This window comes from Parambassis ranga, chromosome 14, assembly GCF_900634625.1.
Source record: "Parambassis ranga chromosome 14, fParRan2.1, whole genome shotgun sequence".
Lineage (NCBI taxonomy): Eukaryota > Metazoa > Chordata > Actinopteri > Ambassidae > Parambassis > Parambassis ranga.
The window spans coordinates 9,739,263-9,763,617 of NC_041034.1; the positions used below are offsets into that span (position 1 = coordinate 9,739,263).

The following is a 24,355-nucleotide window of genomic DNA, read 5'->3' on the forward strand; positions in this document are numbered from 1 at the left end:
GAGGGAGCTATTTATCAGATTATTCAAAACTATTACAGAGAGATTTCTCACAGCGCATGGAGGAATAACAAAAGTTCCACACTTGAACAGACTAAAACAAGTCTGAGCCAGATTTATTTAAAATATCTAATGTGAATTTGTTTTTTTATTTATTGAGTTTATTATTTCAGGCCAACAAAGTCATATAGCCTAGTAAATTTGGTACTAATTTACCAAAACCAACTAATTTACTGCAAATATAAAACAGCCCCATTCAGCCTGCACTGAGGATCGAATATATAAAATGTTAAAATGAAATTATATTAGGTAATTATTACAAAATAATGTGGAAACATATGAAGCGTCTTTTTGAAACCACAAAATCGAAAACAACATGGCGGATTAAAGAAATTCATAACATCTTGTCAGAAACCAGCAAACACTCTGGTGTGGTGAGTTCCGCCTGTGTCAGAAATACACACCGGTAAGTGCCCGTGTGTGTGTGTGTGTGTGTGTGTCCGTCCAGCGGTAATTCGTCCCTTGGATTGACAACGATCAAGTCTTAAAAACAACCCAACGGCGCCATCGTGTGGCGAAAACGTGCAATTGCAGTAGAAGATTTTTAAAGCTAGATAAATACTTTATTGATCCCCAGGGAGGAATTTAGGGATAACAAATAAAAGGATATATTGATCTTGAACTTGTTCCTGATTGTTTTCAGTATTAGTTATAGCCCTATTAATCATGGTAAAGATGCCATGCAGTAGATCTAACTAACAAACAGACATATGCTGACATAGGCCTACAGAATTACTACAAACGCATGTAGAAATCACGCGCCATAATATTACCATGACAACAGAAGTGTTACACACCCGCAGTCAAAAAGGAAGGGCGGTTTCAAATCAGCACTGTTTGGACAATTTGGTGACAAATTCACCTGCACATCTGTTCAATTTGCTGGGACACCTTCTACCCCAATTATCTAAGCCATAAAAAAAGTATATTACACTGTCTGTATAATCCCTCAAATATACTCCCTTTGCACATGCATGAAACAAGCACTATATAACTCACTATTTATCACACTTAATCAGTCCACATATTGTAAACCCAGACATTAATAAAACACTCCAGTGTCCAGAGTGGATGGTTCATTTTATTTGACATTCAATTTCTGTAAAATAACCAAGGCAATGCCAGGCATAAAGTCCAAAACCAAGTTAATAGAACACAGCTGGCACTGGAAGCCAGGTTTTACAGAGCAGGTTCCAAATGTGAGTGTTTAAAACTAATAAGAGACAAAAGAATAAATCTGAAACAGGGCATCTCAGAAAGGAGCCCCTTACATGATCTAGTAAACCTCAGCCCATCTAAGAAGAGACTGTATTGGACAGCAGTATAAAGAAATGCATTCAGCAAATACCGTATTTCAGCAGTGACAGCTATAGATTCCATTTTCATATTCGCTTACATGTTAATGTTATAAATTTACAAAGAACTGTGAAAAATCTGGTGAGACGTCAGAATGCATAGGCCAAACTAAAAAAAAGTTTTATTTCTCCACCATCAAATCTATTGAAATGTTTATATTTCAGTTAATATTGAAGCAGAAGAAAATGACCTATTGTTACACTGGTCGTTTTAATCAGTTTAACTGATATGTACAGTGCAAGGATTGACACAATATGTACCATCGTACAATCTTAACATGCATTAGAGCTCCTGAAATGTAAAAAAGAAGAAGAAAAGAGTACTGCTCAAAGTTAGGAGCAGCAGTGACATGTTGGCACATTAGCTCATAGTCACTGATGTATTTTACAGGTTTATCAGCTGATATCTCTGAAATGCATGGAATGCAAATAATGCATTCTGAACCATTGATGTGCAAATTGTTTGGCCACACAGTCATAATAAATAGAGATATTGGAAATATGTTCCAGACAATATAAAGCAGAAGGTCACAGTTCATAGGCTGGAGGAAAAACCAACAACTTCTCCAACATGGAGTAAAAACCAGCGAATATCTGTGGAATCAACAGCTGACAGGTTTGTTAACTTGTTTTCTTTTTAATACTGAAATGCAAATTCAAACACAGCTGCCACCGACAGTTACTACTGTGTGGAGCATGTAACACCTCCCACATCTCTCCGTGTGACACCATTTAAATCTTCGTAACCATTTCAAACGCCATTTTAAAACCAAAGGTTTAAGTGATTGAGTCGATAACAAAATGAGTAGGTGTATACCGAAAGTCATTATCCTCACCTTTCAGCGAAACATGTGCAAAATACATCAAACTTGACATTTTATCTCTTAAAAAAATAAATGCAAAAAGTTAGGAAGCAGTTGGCCAGGTTTGATCCTACATTGATTATGTATTCATTCTCAGCCCTGCAGCCGATGCTTCCAAACATTAAGAAGAACGTCATTCATAGTAATAAGACCTTTCAGTAACAGTGTCGGTAAATAATACTTTAGGATTAACTACAGCATCTCCTTGCCCGTCTGTGCCATGCTGATCCCACTCCTAACAATAGAGGGCACCGGAGTGATCACACCAGCGTGAGGACACGTCATACAGACCGGAGAAGCAGCAACACTGGTTGGTCTCACAGATCAGATGGCCTCCTTTGGCTTTCCTTAAAGCTTCTTAGCAATTCTTTGTTCACAGGTATGTAACAAAACAAAGAATCATCAAACCTCTAGGAAGCTTTAGAGAAACCAAGCCCTGATCCTGCCTATACAGTATATCAACACTCCTCTGGTTGAATATAGAAGTCATACAGATCAACATTTATATACATTACACACAAACAGGTTGGGCTGTTTCCTCGTACACAAACATCAGAGGGTATTTGGTTGCTGACAGCCACAGAAAAGCTTTGGAGCATCGCTAGTATAAATGCCATTAGTGCAAATACAACCCAAAGACAGGATAATGGTAGAAAAACATTGGTAGCAAGGTTAGAGCACATTGGGGACATACAAATAATTCCATGTTTAGAGTGGCAGCGTGCAAGCTCTACATATAAGCGTGCATCAGGACTCAGCATTCTCAAATCTTTCAATAAACAACCTTTCTTCCTGTCTTGCCTCATTGGCCAAGCACAGGCGCTGACTACTGTGTGAGTATGAGCGTGAGTGTGCAAGTGTAAAAAAAAAAAAAAAAAAAATAAAAAACTTAAAATGGCTCAATTTGCTGGTAGATTTCATGGAGTGACTGAACAGCAGGAGAACATCAATGGTCTTAAAAAAAAAAGAGGATGCAAATGGATGGAGAGAAACGATTGGCTCCTGCCATTTTCAATGATCTGAAATGTGACTCAAATGTGCTTGTGGATCATGCTTGGCAGAGCGAGTGTTGATGAGTACCACGAATAAAATAAAGCAAATGACAGCAAAGTTTGGGCTCGTCAGCTCTGACGAAGCTGAACACAACAAACACAAACTTTGGCCTCTGTTGCATTTACTTTCCTCCTCTCCGTCTTCTCTGGTTTCCCCTCGCCTGTCTGCACTGTGCAGTGTCCAATAAAGCAGTACTGTAAAAATGACCTTAAAAATAACCTTATTTTATAACAGTAATACAAAAGTTTGGCCATTAGGAATAGAACCGTTTTTGCTGGGACCTGCCAAACAAGTTTGATTCATATATTGAAGCAGTATAAAGCCAAAGCTTGACACACAAAAATCAAATGAGAGTTAATCTATGTGAACCCACTGATTTGTTCACTCTTCACTAGACCTCTGCTTAGCACCAGGCTTCAGGTCACGTGACGATCACAAGAAGCAACATTCAGTCCCTGTTAATGCTTAATATTTACATAATTACTGGCATCCAGCAGTCAAAAAAGCAAACTTTGACGACATTATGAAATGTTAAGACTTTGTCACTGTTTGCAATGCAACCGGTCATCAATAGTCTACCAAAGCGATCTGATCAATTACTCAGTAAACCATGGCACACACTCTACAGGACTACAGAGAAACCCAAATACCAAGAAAATGTACAGCAGTGAACAAAAGCTGCACACAAAAAGGCAGGATGGGAGCACCCCCTACATCAAATGTCTGGCATTGAAATGAGAAGAATAGTGACATGTTATTAATGTCACTGCAAAAAAAAGGAAAAAACGTATTTCTTTCAAGATTTCATGGACATAACGTGGAACTCCCATTTTTCTGAGATGACATTACTGCTTCCTCCATTTTAAGCCGAGACTGAAATTGAAAAAAAAACTGAGTTGTGCATGCAGGGAAATCACTGCTGGCATGAGCTAAACCCATCATGGGACACATTTAGATCAACGGTTCCACACTACTGCCTAAATCACTGTCGTTTTTTTCCAATACTGAGAAATGCATATCTGTTTAGTGATTGTTTGCGATATGCAGTAGTTGGATTTCTGACATGATGGGAAAGTAACAGCAACAGCTGGACATGTAGAATATAGGCAGATGGAGTATCAAGAGACTGTGTGTATATGTGCATGCATGTATGTTGCATGTGTAAGAATGGAGCTCAGAGGGTGCATGGAGGAGTATTCTCCCCAGAATGCAAAGCAGGCTGGCCAGACTGTGATGAAGGTCCAGAATATGACTCAATAGAGGGCTCAGGTTCAGCAGAGTTCATCTCAGCTTGTGTTGGTACATGTGATGAGGAGGAGTTGAGGGTATTAAAGGGAGATGAAGGTGTTTCGGGCACATCCAATATGTGAGTGGTAGAGGAGGAAGACGAAGACGAATGCTCTGTGACCAACTGGTTCTGCCGAGAATCAGTCATATGTGGGGAAGAACAAGAGGAAGATGATAATGGAGGACTGACATGGTGCAAAGGAGCAGAGGGCATGCCAGAGGAAGAGGGGGAGCAGGAAGAGGAAGTTTCTCCATCTGACACGGCAGGTCCATCATCTTCTTTTCGCTCCACTGATCTCTCCTCTTTCTCATCATTTGTAGAAGTTCCATCCTTCTGCTTCTTGAGGCTTGCGCCTTCTTCAGCCTGTCCTGCAGGGTTCTGATTGGCTGCAGGGGTGTCTTGGTTGGGGATGTTGGTAGCTGGTGATTGGCCCTTGAGTTGGGAGTGACACAGAGGGCATGTTTCCTGGACATACAGCCATTTCTTCAGACAGCCAGCATGGAAGAAATGACTGCACGGAGTGATCACAGCACTGTTCATGTCCTGGGGGAATCACATTTCACATTAGTCTGGCTTTAATTTTGAAACCCTAAACTGATACTTGGTCATGTATATTCTCCAGATTTATATACAAAACAGCTCATACCTGGTAGCAGATAGCACAGATGTCGTTGTACTGCTCAAGCTGTGCGTTGCTAGCTGTGGGGAGGCTTTTGATCTTGTTTACCGCATCTCTCCTGAGCAGGAAGCTCTGCCAGCCCAGCTGGGCTCTGAGCCAGACGTTATAATATGAATGGACTAGAATGATGGTGCTACCCATTACACTCCACTCCCCAAATACAGTCTCCGAAACGCCATAGCAAACCACACACACTGCAACCTGGAAAGGAAATCAGTGACATTCAGGCAGGGGTACTATTTTTATTTAGTACGACACTGCCTTTGTTACAATATACATGATGTGCTCCCTCAAGACACTGTATATTGTGATATGTGTCACATACCAAAAACTCCAGCAATCTGTAGGTCCCATTGACACAGTAAATAACTTCATCCATGTTCTCAACAGGAGTTTTGCGAAACTCCTCCACCATAAAGAGAACATAAATCAGAAGAGTACCAAGAACCTGGAGATGACAAAGAAATGTTCAAAAAAGAGCCGAATGAAAGTTACAGTATCTGTTGTGATATAAGTCCTGAAATATTTAAACAAACACAAAAATATACACCTGCAGTGATGTAAGGATTGAGGAGGAGATAATGATGAGAAGCCAGAAGTCCATGTGGAAGAACTGACAGATCATATAAGCCATGTAGGCTGGAAAGATAAGCAGGAAGAGACACAGAGACACTGCTCTGAAGTGCTTCCACAGACTCCTAGAGGACAGACAGCAAGAGAACCATTGATCAAAGGAATTTAGATTTTTGTCTGTGTGCAAATTAAAGTTTATTTAAAAAAACATGCAATATGTAAGTTGGTCTTACTTGTCTCTGGATGCTCCCAGGGCCAGGACTATTGGGTCAGCTATCTCCAGCATAGACTGCAGGATGGAAGCAACAACAATGAAGAGGATAATGGAAAGAAGGAAGGCTCGATGGATGACCTGCAGTTCGATGAGGCCAGTTTGGACAGCAAGAATTAGCAGAGTAATGCCTTCTGTCATTCCCCTGGGCAGACAGGAAACAGACACGCGTGAATAAGAGAACATACATATGTGATTACACTTATAATAATACAATAATGCAACATATACTGACCTGTGCATGGTGTTGTCATTCATGAAGGCCCTGTAGCCTTGCAGGTAGAACTTGCACAGTGTAAGTACTCCAAGTGCGATGAAGGAGACGGTGAAAACTAGACCCAGCAGAGAGTATGGTGTACTACAACATTCTGCAATACTAAGGATAGGGATAGAGGAGAATAAGGATTGGTCACTGGACTGACCAATACAGTGACATAAAATGTCCCTCTCAGTGTGATCTGTGTTTTTCCATGATCTTACCTGGTGAGAAAGAGGAAAAGGAGCCTCTCCCTTGAGGTAGGCTGGTCTCTGGTGCTGAAGTATGAGTAGATCTGCAGAGCGAACAGCAGCAGCCAGAAACACATAAAGAGAACTGGAAGGACAAGCTGGTTCCACAGAGACATACCCAAAGCTAGAAGCCCATACACTTCCACCACCTGGACAACAGAAAAGGAGAGATAAAGAGAGGAGAGCAGAGATGAAGGTAATCAGCTCAGACACAGGACATCATTAACACTACATATAAAGACACATAAAGAACCGCTATAGCTGGAATCCTCTCAGAAAAACTAAAACAACATCTGTCCACATAATTAGTTTATTACCTGAGCCAGCTCCCTGTAGGCAGTCTTGGCCAAATTATATGGTACCAGTAAGTTAGAAGCTAGAAAGTAAATGACCTCTAGCCCTGTAAAAATCATGGAGAACTTATTGATAAAGACAATGGTCTCTAGTGGGACCAGACACAGCCTGGCCACCAGAGGGAGGAGGTGAGCAGAGAAAAGCCAAATTCTTTTGGTCTGCATCACACAGGAACACAGAGTGCACACCACCAGCTGACCTGAAAGAGCATGCAGGAGACACAGACAAGCACACATGAATACATACACTGTGAAAATGCAATATTGCAAAATCTGCTTATTCCCAATATTGTTTATGCATGTTAAGTAGTTTGTCCAATGAGAATTAAATTGATATATGTTGCTAAGAGATGAAATTAAAACCATAAGAGGCAAACAAATATTGAAAAAGAAAAAAGGGCAGCTTCAATCTCTCAGCTCTCTCTACAATGGTGTATTTTTGTCACTGTAACCATGTGATTTTTGCTTTCTCAGGCTTTCACTGTGCAGTGAAATCAGCACTCAGTATGGTCTATATATAGCGCAGGAGACTCCGTCTCCAACTCTCTAGTAAGATTAAATAGGGTCCTATAAACCCAGATACACAGCAACACTTTTCACACTTTCCTAGTACCACATGTAGGTTTATGCCTTAAGTGCTCAGACATATAACCTTAAATACTTTATAGTTTTGCCAAGTCACTTTGAGTAAATAAAGATGCAGACTGATCAATTCATGTGCATTATTGTACCAATGAGTGCAGTGGTAAATCTGTTCATGGAGAGAGGTTCCAGGTAGACAGGTCCTTCATAGCCAGACTCAAGTTCACTGCGAACGTAATCCCTGAAAAATAGAGATCAAATATCATCATCTTTACAGTGGTACAAGTGACTGTGTTTATATCTTACAAATCTAACAAATCTAACCCCCTTAAACTTAACTCAACATAGGAAGGCATTTAAAGCAGTAATAGAACATGTTATAATTGAATCTTATTTAGGTCTGTGTGTATACCTTGAAACCTGGTGACCAGCATACAGCAGCAAGGCCGTCAGGACATACAAGTAGAGTTTAACCAGGTGCTGCCGAGGCAGAGTCAGGAGCACCAGACTCAGGATGTAACCTGCAAGGCAGACACATGAGCAAATATAAAATGCTGCAATTAAAAGCATCTGTTTCTTCCTGTTTGCATATCATTATGTTTTCAGCTCTGTATTGAACATGCATATGTGACAGATGTGTCTTATGTAATTGCAGGGAGATATTTCTGACAGTCAATGCAACAGTCACTGATGCAAACAGCCTTACAACTACCTAAAACCATGTCTACTCTTCTACTAAACTCTTCAGTGCATAGCAACACAGTTACTTTGGTTGTACTGCCTCACTTCCCCTTTATTTTTTTCTGTCCACCCACTGAGCTCATCAGCGCATACCAAGCCTATTGGCTCATTAACCAACTGCAGCCAAGTTTGAGAGCTCACACAGCCAAAAAAAACACAGACAAAGGAAACTCAACACTGTACTTGCTTATTTATTTTCTGTTTGGCAGGCTAACATTATAATTTGACAGTAAGGCTTTGCACCGTCAAATACATATCGGGTGTAAAAAGGGACTGAAAAAAAGTCAGGTGCTCATAGAGGTTTGTACAGACGTCCCTTTGTGTTACTTTTCCATTTTCTTGTTCTAGCAGTCAATACAAGTCATTCATATATAATATGGTAGAGCAACCTGCAGACAAACAACGGCTATCACACTATCTGAGAGCTGTCTTAGATAGTCTCTGAGAGCCACCGTTTGGGCAAGAACACGCACAGCTTGATTGTATCAAGAAGCAAATCAGGTGGTTTTGGTCACATTCCACTTCGTCGTCATGCCAAATAATCCCTCATTAAAAAACATGAAAAACACAACAAAACCCAGACTTACAGCTTACTGCTTACAGCCACATGTGAGGGTTGTGAAACTAAGATGTGACATTGCAGAAAACTAAGATGTGACATTGCAGAATTAAATCATGCAAATCCATCAAAAAGAGACATGGCACACAAAATAGCTACAATGAAGATCGTGATGAATTATCACCAAGCAAAGTAAACTGAAGTAAAAGGTGTGTGAGACATGATTACTGACCTACGTAGTGCAGGTACAGTGCCAGGTACTTGTACTGAAACAGGGGGTTGTTAGAGAGGCTGGAGCGCTGGATCTTCTGGAAGAAGGAACTCACATCCCAGCGGTACAGGACATCCAGCAGCATGATACTGGGAACACGCAGACCCACATTGAGCACAGCCTCCACACGGTCCTTCACTGCCATGGCCACAGCTTAACTTCTGACCAGCAGGCAGAACTGACCACTAAATCAGGATGCTAAAAGTGGGTGTTCTGCAGAAAAAAAAACACAAAAGAAAATATGTAGTTAGTTACAGAGCCTTAGACCAAGAAATTAAGAAGAAAATATGCAAGAAAACTAGCAATAAAGCAGAGGTATTGGTGAAGATCACAAAAGGCAGAAAGCCACAGAGAGTGCTGAAGAAAGGAGAAGAAAAACACAAAAAAAACCCAGACATCAGGAAAAAAAACGGCCTTCTCCACTCACTATGTTGTAAAAAGTAAATGTAAAACACACTGTTGGTTGTGGCTTGCTGTATAGAACTGCCCAGAAACACCAAATGTTCTGCAGGATTTAGTGTGTGAGGTGTTCCCCACTCTTTTCTCAATTACTGCAGGGAAACAATTAATAGGCACAATTTACAAAGATAGCTAATCACCAGCTACACACAGTAAAACTACTGAACGTAACACTAAAAATTGCACTTACTTGCAAGACAATTAAAGCATACTGAACTTATTAAAATGTCAACATTATGATTGACCAAAAGTTCCACTTTAATTGCAGCAGGTACGACCAGCTGTAAGAGGGAAATGCATTCTCAGCGACTCTCAAAAGTCTCCAGCAACAGACACACATCCCATATCGTGGTCTAAACCAATCAGAGACTGTGAAGGGCGGGACCCCCGCATGTGTATCTTTGACAACGTGTCTACTGCGGTCAGACCGAGATCGAAAATTCAGAAGAAGAACACGGACATATGCTGTGCAGAGCTGATGCTGTGTGATAAAGCTTGTTCCACACTCCACGAGAACAGAGAGATATGTTCGTGTTCCCGAGGTGACGAGAACAAAGTTCAGTTCGTCCTGGACTTTTTGAAACGTGTGTGCAGAACTCATACGGCCCCCTCACTGCGCCACGCAGTGCGCACACACAGACAGGGTTTAAAGACGTTTCGCTGCTGAACAGCAGAATCCACAGTTTAGGTGAACATGCAGTGGAGGAGGAGGATTTGTTGCTACTATGCGGGTTTTGCTAATTTGCTGTTTACCTGAATGAGTGATGATAACGACCTGGTAATGTTCAGGGAGGGGCCGTGACGTGCTCGTAGCTTTATAACAGACTGAACAGCAGGTCTGACAGACAGTATTATTTGACCTGTGTGGTTCCATCCATAAAAGCTGAGTCACTCTGACAGCAGTCAGCTAGTTTAAGGAGTTATAGTACATGGTTACATGACGAACGCCCATTTAAAAAGTATTGTTAGTATCCTGCTATAGTGAACCGTTGTCTGCCAGTATATCTGCATATAGCTAAAACTGTATCAGACAGAATGAAGTCTGTCAGCTGGAGCTCAGCTTTAGAAAGAGAGGACAGTGAGGAAGAGCGGTGAGGAAGATGAGAGAAGAGAATACTGTAGCTACATTAGAAACGTGTTAAAGAAAACAAATATATATCTCAATCACAACTATTAAATAAATAAAGGTGTATATAATTTAAATAATTTTTAATTCCCATTGGTAGATAGATAAGTGAGGAATGACTGCCAGAAAATACAGAGAGAAAGCAAACGGGGAAATGAAGAGTGCTGTATGAACTTTGAATATTCATTATGGATTTCTGACAGGCAGACTTGTTGGCTAGTTTAATTTGAATGACTACTATCAGTATTAAAATATTTTTATATAACTGTTCATTATACAAGGTCCAAGGTCAGTTTAGGATGATATGTGATTATTAAACCTGTTTATATTTCCTGGAGATCAATTTTTGGACCTCAGTATTTCTAAAACTTTGGCTACAGCCCTGCGAGGCCCGTCAGGTAAACAGTAGATGTAGCTGCAGATGATAACAACTTCTGCATTAAGATAGGTGTCAAGTCAAGGCCTGATCCATAAAATATATGGACAGCAATTAATCAAACTGCTGTGTGATGCGGTGCACCTAACTTTTGTGCCAGTGCACCCAAGAAAAAAAGGTTAGGCGCACCGGTGCAACCAGTGCAAAAAGTTAGTCTAGAGCCCTGTGCAGTGAAGGTTTTTAACTATGATCACATCATTTTCACAGATGAAACAATCTGCTACTAATGACATTTGCTTACCAGATTTTCGCGACCATAAGGCGCACCGCATTATAAGGCGCAGTGTCAGTTACAGGGTCTATTTCTGTCCTCAGTACATACACAAGGCGCACCGTATTATAAGACGCATGCTACACTAAAACATACCAGTACGTAAATAAAAAGGTAACGGGACAAAAAATTGACTTAAGTCGAACTTTATTGTGAAGGAACGACTTTGTATATAGTTTGATTACTCGCTGCATACAGCGCTGTGGCTTACATAATACAGATGCAGCAGTTTGTTACACACGTTACTGGCAATTTTGTCACTGCAGTAGACGTGGAAGCTGGCCAGCTTTTCTTTGTAATCCGCTGGAAGCTGCTGCGCCAGTACCGTAGCATTCAGCTGATTGGTGAATTGCTGCCAGCGTACGTAGTGTACGTGTTACGTAGTATCCATCTGATTGGGTCATCGCTGCTAGCGTACGTAGTGTACGTATGACGTACTGTTCAGCTGATTGGTGAATTGCTGCCAGCGTACGTAGTTTACGTATCACGTCCCCGTGTCTGGTACTCAACCCATACACAAGACGCACTGCATTATTAGGTGCACGGCCGACTTTTGAGAAAATTTTCGACAAAGTCTTAGTCGCGAAAATACGGTATATAGGGTTTATGTGACAGTAATGTTGACAGCTTTACCCTGAATTTCACTGAAATTAGTTCCCTGATCTAACAACTATCCGAGGACTTCCCACTATTTAATTTGGCAACTGCTTATTTTGTAAATTACACTGTTGTTGGCACCACAATCCAAATGATAATAAAAAGGTGTTTCCTGCCAGAAATAAACAAAGTGCTGGCTTAATGCCTCCAATGTTTTATGTTGGTTGGGACACCATACCCTATGTAAGACACAAATCATTTTGCTTGTTGAGTGTTCTTCACCCATACAGAAAAGCAGAAAGCATTACTGTGACAAAGAGTAGCTATTCTGGAATGTTTGCTCCAGTACAAAGCTGCTTCACCCGATTTGCATGGACAAATGTATTGGTCAATAACCAATCTGGATGCGTACATGCAAAGCATTCCAGGCCTTTCTATTTACATATGACCAAAAGCAAATAACTTGAGTACTGCACAACCATGAAAATACCCAGAGTGGTCACGGGTTTCAGGTTTTTTGTTTGTTTGTTAGTTCAGTTTAGGTCAGGTTTGATGAATGAGGCATGCTTGCAAAATCTGCTTATTCCCAAGTGCAGTGTTTCACACACTGTTCTGATGCACTGGCATAATGATTAAACTTCTCATGTGAAAGAAGTTTTGTGAAAACGTGCTGAAATACTTAATTACTATGACATAAAATTAGTATTAGTCATTAACTATACAAAGGATTAAAAAACATATATACAACAATGTGTACATTGTTTACACTTATATAGGACGGCATTTCTGTTTCATTTACTTTCTCAAACTGAATCCCATTACAATCAGTGCCCCAGTAATAAAAGCAAGACTTTCATCTCAGGCAAATGACTTATTTACTAACATTCATCATTTAACTAAATGTAAATTAAACACATGTAATGCAATCGTTGTGGTCCAATCTAACTTCCCATTATGACATCATTATGCACATATTGTATTTGTCAGTTTAAGTTGCAGACAAACATGTTTTCCCCTCAGTTTTGAAGACATAAGGACCTTGAACAAATCCGTCATTGTTTACTGAGCTTTCACCCAGAAGCAGTGGAGCATGACTAAATTCAAAGTATCACAAAGAGAAATTCCACAGTGCACATTTAGCTCGTTTTTTTAAGGCTAACGGAATGTTAACACTCCTGCAGCCTTTTCTAAAACTCTCCTACAAGCCTATAATTCAAGTGCTGCTGCAAACTACCTTTCACACAAAAGTTCTCCTTGGAGCAGAAGCAGCTTGTTCATCAAGCAATACACTATACAGCAGAATGACGTTTAAACATTCTACCTTAAGCTTCTGATGAAAACCAGCCTCCATTTACTTTACAGAGTTTCCATCCACTATTATCCCTGCAGCCCGGGACAGGATACTGAAGTCTTACATAACGGTGAATACACCACGACTATCACTGGCCAGACGAATCACTTCACGGAATCACAACTTATATAACGTCTACCAATGTATTTTTATCTATTGTAATCCATTCACAGCTACGGGACATGGTTTGGTAGTTTCTGGGTCTAACTGAGTACATTATTTCCGTTCACGTTTCATTTCTAACTGAAACACATGCATCGCAAGCGTTATGGATGAGTGAGTGCTGCATAGACTGAGGTACGCCATGAACTCTAGTAACCCCTCGGTCTCGACGGAAAAAAAACATTAGCTACGCTGCAACACTGCTAACTAGGCGGGCTCGTATGTGGCAGCTTTATTTAGAACAAACAACTCAAATCAACATGTTTCGTTCTCATGTTTGCGATAGTTGGGATATAAATGGGATACAAATAGCAAGCTGTGATGGTGTACGTGCAGAGACGATGAGCTGCATCGAGCAGGCAGCAGGCACCGTGCCAACAATTAATGCTAACGTAGTCTGCTAGCACTGCTGTCAGTTAGCCAACTAAGTACTGACAACAATCAAGCTTCATGCACCATAACAGGAAATAGAAACACACATAAAGCAGAGGGCTGGTCCCAGTGTTACAGGCAACGACATCTATGAACAGTCACATTAAACGTCTAAATTAAAAATATTGGATAATAGCACAATCTGCCCATCCGTTATCAGGAAGTCTAACTATAGCGTAGCTAGCTAGCAGAATAGCAGAGATCCTGGGCAAGCTACGGCGACTAGTCAAGAATGAAAAGAACAAAAAAAGACTACTTACATTTGAAGGACAATGTTCGTACTATGTACAACAGTTTCGGGATGTTTTTTGGGTCGTATATCGACCATTTTAACTCGGCACCGCCCGAGTTAACGGTCCTTTCGATGGGAGCGTTTCTGAAAGGACGCGGCCCATCCACACATCTCACCTAGCAGCCATTACCCGAAGTACCAAGGAGGATGTACTGGGCATGCGCAATGTAGTCAGTCTGATTAAATCTTTGAGCCTACTCTTTATATTTCTAAAGCTATGGATTATACTTGACGCTGATATTCATCAATTTTTATGGACTGTGTCTGTGATCTTGTTTTTTTGTTTTTTTTTTTTTGGTTGGGGGGGATAATTATTAAGTGCAACCATTAAAACGATTTTTATTTGTAATTATACATTTATTTATATTGTTTTCTGGTCAGGAATGGTCACTAATCAGCATACACAACAGAAAGACATAAGTTCCAGAGGGACTTAAGGAAAACAGGCATTAATGAATTTCAAATACCATCCATTCTAAAAGGGAAACCTTGGAAATATTTGCTAAGTTATCTAAGGGAAGCAGGCTTAGTATTTAGAATTTAGTTTTTTGTTGTTTTTTTTTGCTCTCTCCACTCAGGCCCACACTCCAGTAAAGTATAGGTGGCGGTGATGCACCTAAGAGTAGGACGCCACCCGCCAATAAACTAAAAAAGAAGAAGAACGGTCACTATGGAAACAAAGCTTTTCTTGCTTCGTCACTACCGGAAAGATTCGAGAAACCAGGAAGCGCAAAGTGTGCGCCTCTCGATGAATGGAACTGATCGGCAAACTTCATCCATTCATTGAACTCTGGGTGAAAATTTCACGGGCTTGCCACTCATTGCACGTTATCTTGTTCTACCAGGTAAGATTCACCAAACACTGGAGTGTAGTCAGCTAATGTTAGCTACTTGTAGGGTTATCCGGTATGTTTACAATGTTGCTAGTCAGTGTTAGCAAGCTCCTGCTAAAAATATCAACATCAGGCACAAAGTGTCGGCTCTGATTAGGCGGCATTTAGCTGTTCAATCTTAAAATAGCCAGACAAAACAACACATGCTCAACAACAGTAATGCCATGTTTTGTTGTCTGTGTTTACCATTTGCTACTTTCTGTGTTTTTGCCTCAAGCTGCAGCCAGCTACATCCTGACACCTCTCTTGTTCTTTCCCCTCTTTTTGCAAGGAGTGCATGTTTGTTACTGTTGCTCAAAAATACCTGCTTAAAGGTGTGTGCACTTGTGCGCCAGCATACTAAGATTTGCTGCAATCGCCAGTGTGCGTGCTTGCGTGCGTGCGTGTGTGTGTGTATGTGTGTGAATTGGCTGAGTGAGCCATGTCGGTATCCGTGATCATAAAATGGGGAGGTCAGGAGTACTCCATCAGTTCTCTGTCTGAGGAGGACACAGTGATGGACCTGAAACAGTCCATTAAGACTTTGACTGGGGTGCTGCCAGAGAGACAAAAACTACTGGGACTCAAAGTCAAAGGTGAGAGGGTGTCACTGATCACAAGTGTGTGCAAGTTAGTGTAATAATGTGATTTGATAACAAAATCAGGTGAACAATACACTACTACTTTGTTATTTAGTTATTGTTCCATTTATATAAGAATTTACCTTCATTTCCTCAAGCTTTGGCAATGCTACTGTGCTTATAATCAGCTGATGTTTTATATGTATAATTATGTGCATTTCTCAGTCTGTTGTCAGCCTGTGTATCAGTTTTCTCCATCTGTCTTGATAAAATTCAGTGTATAAAAGGCTTTAATGCTTTGTTTTATTTTGTGATGTTGTGCACATTTTAGCTAAATGTGTCCCATTCTCTATTTCATCCCTGTCTCCAGGTAAACCAGCTGAAGATGAGGTGAAGCTGGGCTCTCTGAAGCTAAAGCCTAACACCAAAATCATGATGATGGGTACCAGAGAGGAGGGCTTGGTAAGTAAATAAAAAAATGAGTTATCTGCATGTTTGCTCTGGCTTCCTCCCACATTCTAAAGATGTGCTTGCTAGGTCAATTGGTCACTCTGCCCGTAGGTGTGAGTGTGAATGGTCGTTTGTCTCTATGACCCCATTCACACTGGAGAAAGTCAATCTAGCTAGAGTAGGATTGAATCCAGATAGCCTTTAAGATGAAAACATTCAGAGCTATTTTCAAATCTGGCTATCACACGTGTGTCCGCGCTCAATCCAGCTTAACCCGGCTTCTTTGCTGTCCTCCAAATCGCTAGGTGGCGCCTCGTAATATACAGAGTCCATTCAGGCTCGGTAGAACCCCGTGCACATTTTAGAAAAAAAAAAGCAGTTTATTCCTTTGTAACCCTGTCTAAAATAAACTCGGGGCAAAGCTGTCGTAGTTCGACGGTTGTTTACATACGGCTTTTGTACACGACCCTGACACTGTCTCCATGAACCCGGAAGTATGACGTCTCTAGCAGGATTTGCTAGCTGCATTTAACCTGAGCCAGATGTAAGCCAATCCGGCTAGATCCACCTCCAAGAGGTGGATTGAAATCTATCCAGATACGGCCCGAATCCCCCTCTAGCTGGATTGATTTCCCCAGTGTGAACAGGGCTATGTTGCCCTGCAATAGACTGGTAACCGGTCCAGGGTTTACCCCACCTCTCACCCGTAGTTATCTGGGATAGGCTTCAGGGTTAATATTCAGGGTTAATAGATGATGGATGGACGGATATATAATTATGTCTAGGAATGGTGATATTATATGGTATATCCTACACACTGAACCTTTAAGCTCTAATGCTTTCTAATGTATATCAGACTGATACATTTTAATCATGTATATGTTTTGTTTTATTAAGGAAGAGGTTTTAGCCCCTCCCCCAGAGAACGATGACGTTGTCAATGATTTTGACATCGAGGAAGAGGTCATTGAAGTGGAAAACAGGTCAGACGTTTTTATACGCCTTTGGTTCTATGGTAGCAATATTGAATTTGAGAAATGTTGTAAGGAAATTTATCTGTGATTGAAATATGCATGTCTTTAGGGAGGAGAACCTGGCTAAAATAGCCCGCAGAGTGAAAGACTATAAAGTGGAGGAACTGAACCCTCCCAGAGAAGGCAAAAGGCTCCTGGTACTGGATGTGGATTACACACTGTTTGGTAAGTTACAATGAGACTAGCATGTGTCATTTTTAAGGATCTGACTGGCACATCTCTGTGTGTATGTGTTGTTATATTACTGCTGTATAGGGCTGAACGATTTTAAGAATAAATTGAATTGCGATTTTTCTGGCAAATATTGCGATTTCGATTTCATCCACAATTTTTTTCAAATCATGTCAAAAATGTTTCTGTGTAAATGACTTCAGGTAGCCTACTCTGTCACTTCTCAAAAACTATTAGTAGATCTAAAAGTAAACTCTGATAACGTGCACTCAGTATTAGTTTTAATAAACATGAAAATTTAAATAACAATTACAGAACAAAATAAAGTTTTATTTCAAATAGGTTAAAAAGAAGACTAATGTAGTTCTGTAAAGTATTATTCAACAGTCATTTAAACAGACTGAAGTGTGCCTCCTAAGGTTAAACAATAAATACAGTATTGAGACTTAAGTAACTCTTAAAGTTCAATGTGATTTAGAACAAATGATCAAACTTTAATGGGAATCATATCTAAGGACAAATGGAGCTGCTGCTGTCACCTCTGTCCACCGTTTACTAGAGTCCTCATATGGAGCCTCTTCATCAAATGCCTGCGTTATTGTTTTGGTGACGTCATCAGCTGTTGCCTCTGTCTGCATCTGACACACACACACGACATACGCAACACACACACACACACACGCGACACACACACACAGGTGTAGAAGAGCTGCTGACGGCACAACAGCAGCGAACCTGAATATAACGAGCTGGTAATGTTCAGAGAGGTGGGCGCGTACGTGCTTGTAGCATTTACACATTTCTGTGCACACACAGACACAGGCTTAAAAGACGCGCCGCTGCAGCCGGTAGAAACAGCAACGAACATAAAGGTGGAGTTTGTTTTAGGGACCAGTTCCTCCGTTTTCTTTTCGTTTTCAGCCGTAGCATTTGACAAAACAAAACCTGATTCAGTTAGGAGCAGTGCAAAAAACCGTGGCTTTGACGATCTCAAAATCGCGTCATCTGAGATCGCAATTTTCGGTCTAAAACGATAGATCGTTCAGCCCTACTGCTGTAGTTTTACTTTTATCATACACAATATCACATCTTGGTTTAAAGCAGCATCTTAGTTGGTTCTGTTTTGCTGTATTTTGTATCATCTGTAGCTGTTTAAGAAATACATAGAAATCTGTTTGTTGGTGTACTAGTAATTTCCTTAACATTGAACACTGTGTGTGTCTTTGTCTGTGTTTAGATCACAAGTCATGTGCAGAAACCGGTCAAGAGTTGATGAGGCCATACCTCCATGAGTTTCTGACGTCAGCCTACGAGGACTATGACATTGTTATTTGGTGTATGTAACGTCTTTTCTTCTCAGTAGATCATTTGTTTCCTCATTTCAGATAATTTATAGGTGAGGGAGTTGGCAATGTTCCCTGTCCTGTAGTCCAGACAATAATTATATTGACTGAAGGAAGGCAGGAAGGGTGGGAGACAAGTTGTATAATGTTTGTAAGTGCAGTTGTAGTTTAATTGATTTGTGCGCATGTGTTTTCTTTCTTTAGCTGCTACAAGTATGAAGTGGATAGATGCCAAAATGAAAGCAAGTATTCCATTTTTACCTTCTTTCCTTAGCCAGACTGTACATTTTTGCCAGAAGGTGGCAGTGTTAATCAATTTACCCTTCCAGTGTTCGGACCAGAGGATAACACTGCTGTGTGTGTTTGTAGGAGCTGGGTGTGACAGACAACCCTAACTACAAGATTACGTTCATGTTGGACAGTGCAGCCATGATCACAGTACACACCCCCAAGAGAGGGGTTGTAGAGGTTGGTACACATACAGCTACAAGAATTGTCTGTTTTCATTTGAGCAGTGACTTTATCTTTCACAACAGAAGAAAGCATTGATTCAAAAGTTTGCTGAGAATCTCTGTCAGTGCTCAGTGCTGTTTCCGTTTACAAGGAGATGAGTGACATTTGTTTATGCTTTATTCTGAAGAGCTCTCAAAGCTCCAGATGTACTGCGTGTGTGGAGTGGCATGATGGTAAAGAGTCAATGGTGACAGATAGGCTTTAGAAACACGCAGGAACTACATGTCTCTTTGTGATGTTTTTGGCTTATGTTTGGTGATAACACTGTTTGATGGTGTATCCAGGTGAAGCCCTTAGGTGTCATATGGGGGAAGTACAGAGAATTTTATAACAGGAAGAACACCATTATGTTTGATGACATCGGGCGAAACTTCCTTATGAATCCACAGAATGGACTAAAGGTAAGCTGCCAGCATCAGTGTATAATTTGACCTTCTCTTCCTTATTATTATCATCCTTTTCCACACATTTGTGTTTTTGTGTGTTAGATCCGGCCCTTCATGAAGGCCCATCTCAACCGGGAGAAGGACAGGGAGCTTTATAAGCTTGCTCAATACCTCAAAGAAATTGCAAAGCTTGAGGACTTTAGTGGACTCAATCACAAACACTGGGAGAGGTATGCACTCATAAGAAAACAGTACTGTAACGGTAATCATTTGGTTATTAGTAACACCACCCTCGCAGCACCTGTTGGACCTGCTAATACATGACAATATGATAGTTAAAGTGTTAAAATCAAATCAAATGACTGATTGTGTGTGTGTCTGTGTGTTTGTTTAGGTACCTATCTAAGAGGCAGCACCACTGAAGAGGATTTGCACCATGAACAAAGAACGGGGCTGGACACAGCCATCCCACCATCTTAGTTCTCACACTTACACTCGGCCGTTACAGTTCCTTCACACTAAACCTTACCCCAAGTCCTTCACTAAAAGGCTCACCAATTTATATATCTGCATGTTCTGTGCCTCTCTCTAGTGTTGAACATTTTTTTCAAATATTATTTACATCTACTATGGTAACAAACACGGTTACTACATCTCAGTAAAATATACCTGTTCAACCAAGTCAGGTGTCTCTGCCTGAAAGATCTGTTACACCTACCAGATCTTTCAGATCGCTGACAGAAGTTGTTTGACAAAGAAGTAGGCATAGTCAGTGGTGACTGTCAAGCCTTTTCTTTTATGCCAAACAAATTCATGTCGGCAGGTGGTGCCCTCCCAGCTGAGACTGAGTCTGATCATTGAGAAGACAAAACACATTCAAGCAAGAGCACATTCTGTGACTAATGTCTACAAGTGTTATTTTTTTAAGAACAAGGCAGAACGTTTCGAGAGCGGTGGTCAAAATATAGACATGCAACAATATGCAATAATTCCTAAAATTACTGTGAAATAAAAATCTGTTGATCATGGTTTCATCCAAAAAATATTTTCTTCTCAACAACGGACTGTATGCAGGGATCACTGCACGCAGGCCTGTAGGTTGAAGGACGAGATACATTAACATTCTGGACATGCATAGATGGTTTAGGTTTCCATGGTTGGATGGCAGTGTGTGTGTGTGTATTTGTGTTTTTTCATGCATGTAATTGTTACATGCTGGCTCTGTTACACACAAAAACGGATTAGCACTATCTTTTTATGCAGAACTTATTCAGCTCTGCATTGTGGTTAGAGCTTTTTATTCAAATGTTGAGAGATAATTTTGGGAGCTCAACAATAGACTACACAAACACGCAGTGTTATATTTAGGTTTTCAGTAGTTGTTGTAATTTTAAGTTATGGATAATGAAAGGGGAAGGCTTGCCCCCCTTTTTTGAAGAAGTACATGCAGCTCTGAGAACAGTGGAGATGAAATTGTTTGGATTTTGTCCAGTTTACAGCTCATTTTTTTATTTCTTGAGATACTTTGCCGTGTTTTCCTCATCTCGCCCCTGACATCCTGGCTGTAAATATGACAATAAACCCTTTTTTTGTACTAAACCTGCCCTCTTTGTTTATTGTTTCTTTAGTAGGTCACCAAATAGTCGCATTTGCTTTATAATAAAACCTTTAAGAATGTGAAATGCTTCTTAATTTATTATGAAAGGTAAACAGATTCTCCAATGATATTTAAAATAAGTTACAAAGTATATGAAGGAAATAGCAGATTTTGATCAATAATTAAGCTTAATAGTTTAACAGCTTTACAGATTGATGAATAAATACTGTACAGTTAAATACTAAAATAGACAAGCTAATAAAGACAGGATTTATAAAAAGTATTTCAGTGCGTCTTTCCTTCATGGCTGCAGTCCAGTGATTAAACAGAAGTTAGCACATCACAGAACCTTTGTTCACTCTGGAGAAAGAACAATGAAAGAGTTAATAAAAAAAAAAGATGATCATAACCAGATTCTTTCCACTCGCGGTTGTCGGTCGATACTTACGTGCACTGACTCCAGTGACTCCACGGCCCACTGGTGTACTTGTCCTGAGCTCGCACACAGAAAACATACTTCTTTTTTCTCACAGTGACATCATACATGGTTTTATCAGTGGTGTTATGCTGCAGAAGAAACAAAAAGAAAACATATTCAAGACAAAGAATGAGGCTGAACTACATGTCAGTTAATGCATTTGAGTGTAAAGTACCATTATGGGCCTTTCATTGTTACAGGAGTCTTCACTGTGGACCACTTTGACCTCGAAGTGAAGGCCAAAGAAGGTGCATGGCTTCTCCCAGGAGGTGGGGTAGTCCCAGCTGAACACTGTTCCATCACTGACATGCAGGTTAGGGAGTTTTGCCGGCCTTACTAGATGGAGTAGAAAGGAGGTGAGCAGTGACACAATGGAAGAAATAAGGTTGTCTCCCCTAAGACATTAAAATATAACAACTTACCAATCTCTCTCAAGAAGAAGGACTTAGTGTAGCCCTCTAAACGAGCATGGCTGTGTATGTAAACGGTGAGGAAGATGCGGTGTTGTTCCTCTTTGTATGGGCAGTTGGCGTCCTGGCAGTGCACTCCTGATCCATCAGCATCCAGCTCACAGGGAATCATTTCCATATAACTAGACACAATACACATTATTTAAATACAAGTACAATATATATATATAGGTATATCATATGGAATATATATTTTTGTCCTCACCGTTGTGCCTTAACCAGCAGCACAACAGCATGAGATCTGGACATTTCTCTTGTCCAGGTGCAGTGGAAGGAGCCTTTATAGTTGGGCGCTGAGCAGTGGATGTAACCTGGAGAAACAGCAGCACTGTTAGTCCCTTTGATCCATTCTCTGTTGTCCCCTTTTAAAATGTTTTTTATATCCCTCTTCAACTTACCCTCTGATGGGGATTTTTCCTCCAGTATGACAGTCCTATTATCTGGATCTAACTGAACCAGGATCATCGTGTGGTTCAGGTATTCTCCACTTGGACCAAGGTGACAGGTGTAGTTTCCACCATTCATCTCCTCCACTTCAACTGTGACCTGGTTTCCCTCTAGAGGAGACTCGAGCATCATACCTGAAATGAAGACACATTGATGAAAAATGATTCTAAGCTGCCGTGATGTAATAATGTTTGTCCACACATGACTTTAGTACTGACAGTCTTTTTACCATTTTTCTTCCAAAACACAGGCTGACTTTCATAAGCATCTCCACAGGTCAGAGGAACGTTCACCTTGCTGCCCATAACCTCAGGCACCCTCAACACCACAACTAAATCATAAACACAACAGTTTGGTTTCAGTCAATATATGTTGTTGTTGAAAGGAAAAAACAAAAAAACAAAGTGGAGCATAATGGAAAGAGATACAAACCATTATCCATGAGAGTCCTAATGTTATGTGAGCTGGCATGGCCCAGTACAGCCCACAGGGCGATGAGCAACGTAAGGTAAGCATGCATCTGTAAGATGTTAAAAAAACAACAAATAATAATAATGAATGGAAATATTATTATTATTATTATATTATAACCCCTTAAAACAAAGTAGATGTTTTAAGGGGTTAAAAGTAGTACTTACATTTAAATTAATTAAATGCATATTTGTTTGTTTTGTGTTGCTTATGATTCAGGGGAAAAAAAAGAAAAACAAAACAGTGCTTAAAGAACTATGTCTTTGATTAAAATTGATAAGAAAAAAATAAATAAATGATTATTTGAATAAATGTATTTAAATAATCAGATTTTTATCCCTTAAACACCCAAGTTAGTGATTATTTTTGTAAAAAAAAAAGCCATTTCCTTTAATAAACTCCCAAATAAAATACTAAAAGATAACAAGAATAAAGTCTTACCATGATCCAAAATGTTTCACCACTGACAGATGACCTGCTGGCAGTCTTTCTTTGTTCAAACTAGACATGCTGCTGGCTGTATTTATGTCAGACAGAAGCAGAAGGTTAAAAAAAACCCCAATGTGAAGAGGAACCTCCCTGAGTGTGTATGTGTGTGAGAGTTCTTACCTGTGAGGGCTGATGACATAAGATCATGAGTTGGCGTATTTAAAGGGCAAATGGTGTAATATTCATTCATCACATTCATCTGACTTTGGATCATAATCTTGCTTCATTTGCTCAGGAACAATGGGGAAGAAAAGGCTTGTGTATTAAATTACATGAGACGATTGTTGTATGACAGTGCAGCTACACTGACCACTGAAGGAAGTAAAACCAACAAGAGAAACCTCTGGGAAAATAAAATGGCTCATGTTGTGCGCATGACAATATGTATGTGCGTGCGAAAACAGAACTGGAACCCTGGAATATGATCATGAGTTTTCTTTGGAAAAAAAAAATTAAAAAAGAAAATCAGGCCTCAACTGAAGAGAGTCAGACCGATGCACTGAGAGAAACTAAATCAGTCACCAATCACATAGAGGAACCAGTGAAAGAGTTTTATGAACACACCGTTCTTAAAAGCCACACACAGCAGATTTGGGAAGTTACCTGTGAAGTGTAATGATTTATAGAGGAATTTCCATCACTAACATGTCATGTATGTATATATAAATAAAACCACATTTCCTATAAGCACCCCTTACACTTCAATGACATGGTTTCTTTTGCAGCTCTGTGATTTAAAAAAATGTTACACCTCAGTTGAGCTTAGTTATCTACA

At 40.2% G+C, this 24,355-nt stretch overlaps 3 protein-coding genes across 4 annotated transcripts; 1 reads left to right on the top strand and 2 right to left on the bottom strand.

Moving 5' to 3' along the window:
* Positions 1-1,118: 1,118 nt before the first annotated feature.
* Positions 1,119-14,408, bottom strand: LOC114446151 (RING finger protein 145-like). The gene is made up of 12 exons (XM_028421609.1): positions 14,247-14,408; positions 9,114-9,365; positions 7,994-8,102; positions 7,731-7,822; positions 6,964-7,199; positions 6,620-6,795; positions 6,375-6,515; positions 6,102-6,284; positions 5,846-5,993; positions 5,621-5,743; positions 5,263-5,496; positions 1,119-5,159 (listed from the first exon to the last, which is right to left on the bottom strand). The coding sequence occupies exons 2-12, from the start codon at positions 9,295-9,297 to the stop codon at positions 4,503-4,505; spliced, it is 2,283 nt and encodes a 760-aa protein (XP_028277410.1). The 5' UTR covers positions 9,298-9,365; positions 14,247-14,408; the 3' UTR covers positions 1,119-4,502.
* A 580-nt stretch (positions 14,409-14,988) lies between these two features.
* Positions 14,989-21,227, top strand: ublcp1 (ubiquitin-like domain containing CTD phosphatase 1). 2 transcript variants are annotated; one of them, XM_028421456.1, is made up of 11 exons: positions 14,989-15,123; positions 15,389-15,746; positions 16,102-16,193; positions 17,079-17,164; positions 17,265-17,380; positions 18,624-18,722; positions 18,934-18,971; positions 19,099-19,197; positions 19,527-19,643; positions 19,731-19,858; positions 20,023-21,227. In XM_028421456.1, exons 2-11 carry the CDS (start codon positions 15,593-15,595, stop codon positions 20,048-20,050), a joined length of 957 nt encoding a protein of 318 aa, XP_028277257.1. In that variant the 5' UTR covers positions 14,989-15,123; positions 15,389-15,592; the 3' UTR covers positions 20,051-21,227. The 2 variants fall into 2 exon arrangements, with proteins under 2 accessions (XP_028277257.1, XP_028277256.1); XM_028421455.1 differs by having other exon boundaries at positions 15,443-15,746.
* A 226-nt stretch (positions 21,228-21,453) lies between these two features.
* Positions 21,454-23,634, bottom strand: il12bb (interleukin 12B, b). Its single transcript, XM_028421808.1, has 9 exons — positions 23,533-23,634; positions 23,053-23,140; positions 22,850-22,951; positions 22,572-22,754; positions 22,379-22,484; positions 22,126-22,295; positions 21,879-22,039; positions 21,674-21,792; positions 21,454-21,585 (listed from the first exon to the last, which is right to left on the bottom strand). The coding sequence occupies exons 1-9, from the start codon at positions 23,533-23,535 to the stop codon at positions 21,558-21,560; spliced, it is 960 nt and encodes a 319-aa protein (XP_028277609.1). The 5' UTR covers positions 23,536-23,634; the 3' UTR covers positions 21,454-21,557.
* Positions 23,635-24,355: the final 721 nt, after the last annotated feature.

Bases quoted from the DNA above. Each gene is read 5' to 3' on its own strand.
- LOC114446151 (XM_028421609.1), bottom strand. From the start codon at position 9,297: ATGGCAGTGAAGGACCGTGTGGAGGCTGTGCTCAATGTGGGTCTGCGT. The intron at 8,103-9,113 runs GTCAGTAATCAT...TCTGCCTTGCAG, and splicing joins ACTGTACCTGCACTACGTAG to GTTACATCCTGAGTCTGGTG. The intron at 7,823-7,993 runs GTATACACACAG...TCTATTTTTCAG, and splicing joins GCTGGTCACCAGGTTTCAAG to GGATTACGTTCGCAGTGAAC.
- ublcp1 (XM_028421456.1), top strand. From the start codon at position 15,593: ATGTCGGTATCCGTGATCATAAAATGGGGAGGTCAGGAGTACTCCATC. The intron at 17,381-18,623 runs GTAAGTTACAAT...GTCTGTGTTTAG, and splicing joins TGTGGATTACACACTGTTTG to ATCACAAGTCATGTGCAGAA. The intron at 19,198-19,526 runs GTTGGTACACAT...TGGTGTATCCAG, and splicing joins CCAAGAGAGGGGTTGTAGAG to GTGAAGCCCTTAGGTGTCAT.
- il12bb (XM_028421808.1), bottom strand. The intron at 22,952-23,052 runs GTTTGTATCTCT...TTTATGATTTAG, and splicing joins TAGGACTCTCATGGATAATG to TTGTGGTGTTGAGGGTGCCT. The intron at 22,755-22,849 runs GTAAAAAGACTG...TCTTCATTTCAG, and splicing joins TGTGTTTTGGAAGAAAAATG to GTATGATGCTCGAGTCTCCT.